The sequence below is a fragment of the Vitis vinifera genome, chromosome 6 (genome assembly GCF_030704535.1).
Source record: "Vitis vinifera cultivar Pinot Noir 40024 chromosome 6, ASM3070453v1".
NCBI lineage: Eukaryota > Viridiplantae > Streptophyta > Magnoliopsida > Vitales > Vitaceae > Vitis > Vitis vinifera.
Window position 1 is genome coordinate 15,000,897 of NC_081810.1, and position 7,922 is coordinate 15,008,818.

General features: G+C 35.2%; 1 protein-coding gene across 4 annotated transcripts; it reads left to right on the forward strand.

Annotated features, from left to right (window-relative positions):
* The first annotated feature begins 275 nt into the window (after positions 1-275).
* On the forward strand, positions 276-7,484 carry LOC100256505 (putative axial regulator YABBY 2). Of its 4 annotated transcripts, none has more exons than XM_010653334.3 (6): positions 276-887; positions 3,158-3,277; positions 3,646-3,769; positions 4,612-4,663; positions 4,789-4,864; positions 7,091-7,484. In XM_010653334.3, the coding sequence occupies exons 1-6, from the start codon at positions 819-821 to the stop codon at positions 7,202-7,204; spliced, it is 555 nt and encodes a 184-aa protein (XP_010651636.1). In that variant the 5' UTR covers positions 276-818; the 3' UTR covers positions 7,205-7,484. The 4 variants fall into 4 exon arrangements, with proteins under 4 accessions (XP_010651636.1, XP_002277937.1, XP_010651637.1 ...); XM_002277901.5 differs by having other exon boundaries at positions 4,615-4,663; XM_010653335.3 differs by having other exon boundaries at positions 305-887; positions 3,652-3,769.
* The last annotated feature ends 438 nt before the right edge of the window (positions 7,485-7,922 follow it).

Sequence of the window (7,922 nt, forward strand, 5' to 3'; positions counted from 1 at the left end):
TTCAACAAATTTTCTTTTTCTTAATAATAATTGAAAGATTTTTGTTTGAAATGTTTTCTTGTAGAAATTGTCTTATATGTTTTATAAAATTAAAAATATGTTATGTATTGAATGGAAATGTCAAAATTATTTTATAAAAAAAAATTAAAATAATTGAAAAATCGAAAGGAAAAAGTCAGACAATAAAAATAATAATTAAAGAAGGGTTTAGTAGCGCACACTCTCTCTTTCTAAATATGTATATATAAAAACAGATGAGTAAACATTCCAAGCATTAATATCTCGCCCCCCTCGTCCGCTACAGAAAGCAAGGAATTAGAGGAGATGGGTGACTCCTACCCACTCATTCACTCAATCATAACACGTTATACTTGTACTCTCTCTCTCTCTCTCTCTCTCTCTCTCTCTCTCTTCCCTCTCTTCCCTCTCTTCTCTCTCTCCCCCCATAAATCCGCAATCCACCTTTCTTCCAAAACCATCTTTAATTTTTTTTCTTTTTTTTCTCTTCTAATAAAATACCACTATATATCTCTACTCCTCACCCTTTGTTTTTCCCGACCAGACCAGTCCCATCCTCATCTTTGAGTTTTGTACACTTCTCTGTTCTACACCCTTATTTATCCAACGCCCAGTTCTCTCTCTCTCTCTCTGTGTGAAACAAAAAAAAAAAGAAAAGCATCTTCGCTTCTTTCTTCTTTCTATCCATTTCCTTTAAATTCTTGATCTACATATAAAAAACAGTACCATCTTCTCTGGCTCAACTCGCTTTCATTAAGGACGTGTTCCTGATCCGGAGGATCTACAATTCTGCTCCTAAAATGTCACTGGACATCACCCCCGAACGTGTATGTTATGTCCACTGCAACTTCTGCAACACCATTTTAGCGGTACAACACTATTCTCTCTTTTTCTTTTCTTTTCTTTTCTTTTTTCCTGTTCTTAAAAATAAAAATAAAAATAAAAATAAAAATAGAATTCCCTCTTTAATTACATGACATTCTCAAGGCTTTTTCCAATGTTCTTCCAGCTAGAACTAAATTGATCACCATCGCCACCAAGGGCTTTCAATTTAGCTTGGATCAAGAATAATGCCTGGTATCGCCATGAAATCATGGTCATTTATCATGAAACTTAATGGGTAACAGTTAAATATGGAGGAATTCATGAGATCAAAGCTTACCAAGAAAGTAGGTAAAAGTTTTGTTTGACAGCCTAAAATATTCTAATCCAATTTGCGTAATGTCTTTGTTTTCCTTTTATTAAATCCCCATGGACTGACATGGTAGTGAAATTTTCTTGTTCACAAAAATTAGCTCAAAAATCTGCGTCACATGCCATATTTTATGATAAATTCTAATCAGTTTTATGATCAAAACTCCAATCGGAATAAGAAAAAAAAAAAAAAAAAACTCATTGCAGAAAATAGAAGGAATTTCAATGACCTTGCAGTAATAATCGGAGACCCCAGAAAGATGAAAACAAAAATGCAATTGATCGCAACTCCGTATCCAGAAGCCTTGATGATCACTGATTCCCCAAAGTAGCTGGAAAAGAAGTTTGGTTGATAACAATTCCAACAGTTGCAGAAAGCCATTATAATCTGTTCATAGCATTTAAGGGTTTTAGAGGCTACACGGCTAGGGTTACAGCTAGGTGTTAGGGTTCAGTTTCGGCGTATTAGCTAGGGTTCTTCCCAAGCCATGGTACAAGTCAACATAGAGCTCCTTCCCCCCACTTTTTTCTTTTTGGGGCAGCTTGCAGGTCTTTCACCAGTTTCATGTTTCATGTTAGTCGATTAAATAAAGTCCCTTGTGTGGCTATGGTCTCAAGTTATTCAGATAATTTATGATCTTTTTATCATTTGTGATCGTACCACTGATCACAGCTCACTCTAACAATAGTACTGTTCCGTGTGATGCAGTTACTCAATTTTTGTTTTTTTTTTTTCTTTTCTAAATATTTCTTCTTCTTTTTTTTGGGGGGGGGGGTGAGGTGGGTTCTTCTGTTCCCACCCACAAAGCCACCGAATCGTGGATCGGTGTAATTGAGGATATGAGCCGGATATTTCATCTTTCAGGTTTATTTTGTTCCTTTAGCATCATCTGTACAAAAAAGGGTGTTTTCCTTTCTTTCTACAAGAACTTGTGGAGAGAGCTGGCAAAGAAAAATCATGGCCATTACAAATGCTTGCTTTTCTTCTTTTCTAAACCTCCTTTCATCATAACATGCCTCTTTCGCGCTATCTTCATCAACTGTGGTTATGGCCTTTGTGGTTTGTGCACCAGTCACGTCCCTTTCCTTCTCTCTCATATTTTCTATCTTTTATCGTCCTGCTTGCAGTGTCAGGCGCACTGAAAGGAAAGAGATGTTGCGAAGCCCTTTTAAATTTGGCAAGTCCTTTCAGTTATTACCCATGTGAGGTCTGTGTTCTTGACGGGAATTGCCAAGAACTGGCATCCATCTTTGTATATATCAAACAATTCTTATCAGTCGCCCAATATTTATTATACGTATGACTCCTCCTCCTCCTTCTCCTTCTCTTCCTACTCTCTCTCTCTCTCTCTCTCTCTCTCTCTTCTCGCCCCCGCCCCCTTTTTCTCCATTTCTGCATCTATCTTCTCATTCTTCATTTTCATCCCACCGGTCTTTCAATGGCTTTAGTTGGACAATTTATGTCATCTAAAACTCCTTTTATTTTTTCATGTGGATTTATATACTTGATGTACTAATCTTCAAAATGAGACGCGGATGATTCCTTAGAACTAGGTATCAAAGTTCACTTTTCGAAAAATGTCAGCTAATTTTCTGGTTATTTTTCATATTTAGTCTGTCCCAGATTGGGAATAAGGTAATATCTCAAAGCATTGGCTTCTCAAATAGCACAAACCATAGACAAAATCACCATATCCAGATGATGAAGATCAGTGTTCAAATTCTTCATCTAAATGTCAGATCCTTCAGATTCAATGATGGGTTTTGGATATGCATGATGCAACAATTAAGGTTTTGCTTAAGCAGTTCTAATCAGTTCATTTCTGAAGAACTACAGACAAGTATAATCTTCAAAGACAATCACCACTGTTTTTCCATTGTAGAGAAGCCTAAGGCCCTCGCTTGAAATTAACACTGATAGATGTTCCGAAATTCTTGTTGGCAGGTAAGTGTTCCATGCACCAGTCTGTTCACCATTGTGACAGTCAGATGCGGGCATTGTGCTAATTTGTTGTCTGTTAACATGGGAGCTTTGCTCCAAACAGTTCCTACTCAGGATCTCCAGGTATACTCTAGATTCCTTTTTGCCTCTATTCTGTTTTAGTATCTTGTTGGATAAATGGATATTCTATTTTTCTTCAGAAATATAGTAAGACAGGTGACTACATGTGTTTCAGTGTGAACATGAAGAAAAGGTCTCTTTTAGCAGACATCTTTTAATCTATTGATGCTTCTATTTTTCATGGTAGTTTATTTGCATTTGTGCTTGGTTGTTCCATACATGCCTTTTCCTTTGGGGTCTGTATTGTTAAGTAACCACCCTCATTTGTTCTTAAATTGTCATATTGATCAACAAGTTCCCAGTCAAAGAATCTTACTGGGAAAAAAAATTATGATTTTATTGTGACGTGTATTTATTTTGTTTGAGAAAAGTCACAGAAACAACAGCTAAGCTGTGGAGATCCAAGTGAGGATTGTGGATCATCTTCCAAATGCAACAAATTTTCTGCATTTGAGTCTGCAGAGCATGAACAGCCAAGAATGCCTCCAATACGTCGTTAGTCTCTCTCTCTCTCTCTCTCTCGATGTCTCTAGATCTCCCTTTCCTAATACACGGTAGCAATGGTTGTTCCAGTAGAGTAGTACCCCAAAATTAAATGCTAGACTGATAGCATGTGCTTGCTTGCATATACTATAACCAACTATTTAAAGTTTATTTCTGATGATGACCAGGAGAAAAATTGGAACAAAAAAATTCATAATTTGGCTGAGTAGTGTCACAATCAAGGCCTCTTATCGAGAGACGTGTTTCAAAAAATGACACCCAGAGTGCTAAAGGACCAGCTGATATTTTTTGTCCTTAACTGATGACCCCCCCCACCCATTTAAGATGGTGAGGTTAGATTATAAATTTGTCATGATCATAATTAACAAGAGCATGTCTGTATACGTGCCCAAAAACATATGCCAAGTCTCCTTTTTTTACAGTTTCAACATTTCATGACCACACCTGTGCCTGACCCCTCAACAGTCTTTGCCATAATGATCTAATTGCATCATCACCATTATTATGAAATACCGATTGAGAAAGTGCTATGAAACTGTCCACAACATCCTAAGAGCGCTGGACCACCAAATTGGTCCCGGCCAAGAGATGCAAAGCTGTGCCTCTTAGATATCTAGATGACATACATTATTATCCAATTGCAGTCGTGTCCGAGCTAGTCTTATACACAGTGCTTAAACTTCATTCCTCATCATAATGCACACATATATTAATACAGATGCAAATATTCATCCATTTAGCCTCATATGATTGTGCACCACCTTCATTAATTTGGCATATATTCCTAATGATGAAGATCAGCTTAACTCTCTTTCTTACTGTCCATAATGAAGCAGCCCCAGAGAAAAGACAACGAGTTCCTTCTGCATATAACAGGTTTATTAAGTAAGTTCAGTGACATATTTAATGGTTTACAGGTCCTAGCCACTGGTTTCAAATTCAACACATTAACATGCCTTCAATTAATTTTCATGCATATTATTTTTATAAATTTGTATGTATTCTTACAGGGAGGAAATCCAAAGGATAAAAGCTAGTAATCCAGATATTACCCACAGGGAAGCTTTTAGCACAGCAGCCAAAAATGTAAGTTATGCATGAAATTCTAGAAATGATCAAACAAATAAACAATCAATCATAATTTAACCAATGCAATTATTGCTATAGTAGTGAAAGAATTTGTCAACTTGATATTTTGGGCTATACAAATTAATATGTTGAACAAAGGGCATGTATTTTGAATCATAAGCTATTATCCAATTGTCTTTTGTCATCAATTAACCCATTCCTCAATTGGTGATAGAACTGGTCTTTTTACACCTGAGTAACTTGCATTTCTGTTGGATGAATATGTATCTGAAAAGGAACAAACAATTTCATCAGAACCGATGAATGAGGTTTGTGAGATGCATGTGGTGTTTCTTTTCATAATTCGTATGGTCAAACATTAGACTTCCAAGATTTTCTGAAGATTGTGAGCAGTCTATGTTCTATGTATATATGTATATAGGCTTCTCGCTACACTAAAGCTACAGTTCCTTCTATTAGGTGGTCTATGTGAGACCTTTATTTCACTTTTGGTTTTTAGGTGGATATTGATATCAGACAAAAAGTATTATCATAGAGGAAGGCGTAAATGACACACTATTATCTTTGATCAACATGCCATTATCAACTGTGTACTTTAGACTCAGTTTTCTAAATTTCTACGGTAGGGTAGCATGATAGATGCATTTTCCTTTCTGCTTCATGATTATAGGAGTTAAATGAGTGTCTTCACACTGGTTCATGGGCTTCTTTAGATTGATGTGCTTAAGTAAGAAACATTTCCACTATTTTTGGGTATAACACTGTGTTTGTCTTTTTAGCTTTTGGTTGAAAATAATTTATTTTCAAATTTTAAATTGTTTGATTTATTTTCCTTTTGTATAACTTATTATAATTTCTTAGTTAAATAGAATAAATTAAAATATTTAATTTTTTCTAAATAAAAAAGAATAATATGTTAATGTTTTTTTTTTACTTTCTAATACTTAATATAAATAAAATATTAAAAAAAACGAACAACTTAATACTTAATACTATTAAGTGCTATTTAATTTTAAATTCTATTTAAAATCAAATAAAAAAACCAAATACCATTAGTTTTAAATTCCGTTTAGAATTAAGTAAAAAGGCCAAATACCACTGAAGTCTTTGAAAGAAGATTTTCCACAAAGGTATAACTTCCTCTAAATAATTAACTGCACCTTTTGGATTCTTCTATTCTCCATTCAGTCTTTTCCTAGGAGAATGCTTAATCATCTATCAACCGTGTTAACACTCCCATGAGAAGAATTTATATAGGAGAAATACTGAGTGGGGTTATATAGACCTTGCTAAACCAGGTAAATCAAATTGAGCAACGGACAATATAGGCAATTTGGTTCTCAAAAGTACTTAATAAAGAAAGTTGACATCAAGAAAAATGACTTTCTTATCTTTAGATACAAAGAGAGGATATAAAAAGGAAGAAAAACAGTACTAAATAAGTAAAAAAAGGAGGCAACATGAAGATTTTCCTTTCTATTTTCTCTAAAAGAACATAGGAGAAGTTTGGAGAGAACCCATTCCTCCACAATTTAAGTTAACTTTTTCATGAACAATCAAATAAGAATTTTATTTTTATAATTTTTTCTTCTTCTTCATTTGTTCATTTTTGGTCCTCAAACTTTCTAGAAATAAAGTAAAGACAAATGTTTTAGAACCCAACTGTCCAATTATGCATAGCTTGCATGAGGTGGCTAATTGTATCTTGGGGTGAGTTACTAGTTTTAAAGGTATGCCATATCATGAAAAAGTGGGCGCTTCAAGATTGATTAACCTTCTTCCAACAAATAACAGCATGACGAAAGTAGAAACTGGTGAGTGGTCACCAAATGAAAACTTGATTGAGCATTTTCTGGCTATATTAAAATCTAATGATTTTATGCACAAGGTGACTTTGTCAAAACTTGTCTTCTTTGTTAGGCCAATCTTCCTTTTCCATTTCCATTCTTTTCTCTCATTTTTGTTAATTTCCCAGGACATACATGCTGCTTTACGAAGCTATATCCTAACCCGATAAATATTACTCTGTTGTATTTACACACATTGTTGATTTTGTAGCATAATTTATTCTTCGCCAAGTATGTCATTGAATAAGATAACATCAACTTTAAGCTACAGGATTTTAGCTTCCAAAACTAGAAAAGGAAAATTTCCGTATGGTAGAAACATATTATATATATGGTATGGATTGAGGTGCATACTGAAACCCATATTCTTTTGCAGTGGGCACATTTTCCTCATATTCACTTTGGGCTAAAGCTGGATGGCAACAAGCAGGGAAAGTTGGATCAGGCATTTGCAGGGGAAGGGCCACACAAGGCTCATGGATTCTATTAAAAAAGTGATGCCTACCTTGTGAGTGGCAGCTAGTTTTCTAAGTATAACTACTGAGTATGAGGTTGGTGAAGCCTCCTAATCTAACAGGAAGGCACCCTTGAAAACCTCACCCTCGTCTATCTTTCGTGTTGTCTTTTCTAGCAGAATTCCTATGAAAAGATTGGTATTCTTTGCTCGTGATTGCATTTTTATTAAACAGCATATTTTAAACTCAAACAGTAATATTATTCACTGGAATAATGTGAATTGGTTTTAAATATATAACACTAGTTTTTTATAATTGATCTTTCTCTCTCTTTCCTCTATGATGTATGTTGTGCCATGATTGGTGTTGAGCTAAGAAAAAACAAAGCTCTGAGTTTACTGCATCCAAGGTTGCTAAGTCCTCTCATAGCTAGCTTTGTAACCAATAAAGTAGACACAGTGCACGCAGGTTGAGAAAGAGAGAGATGTAATGAGCGGCAGCAGCGGATGATGGGAAATTGGAATGCAGGTCTTGGCTTCAGCTGTCATGCTCAGATCCCGGTCCATAATATCATCAGATCAAATGCAACAAAAGGGTAAAAACACCGAATTTGATGGCAGTCAAGAAAAAAATGCACCTTGGGACACCAAATAAAAGAGAAAAAAAATCAACAATACTGGTATTGGTCTTGTTAGAGAGAGAGAGAAGGAGGAATCATGAAAACATTCTTTACAGATGAACTGACCAAAGCGT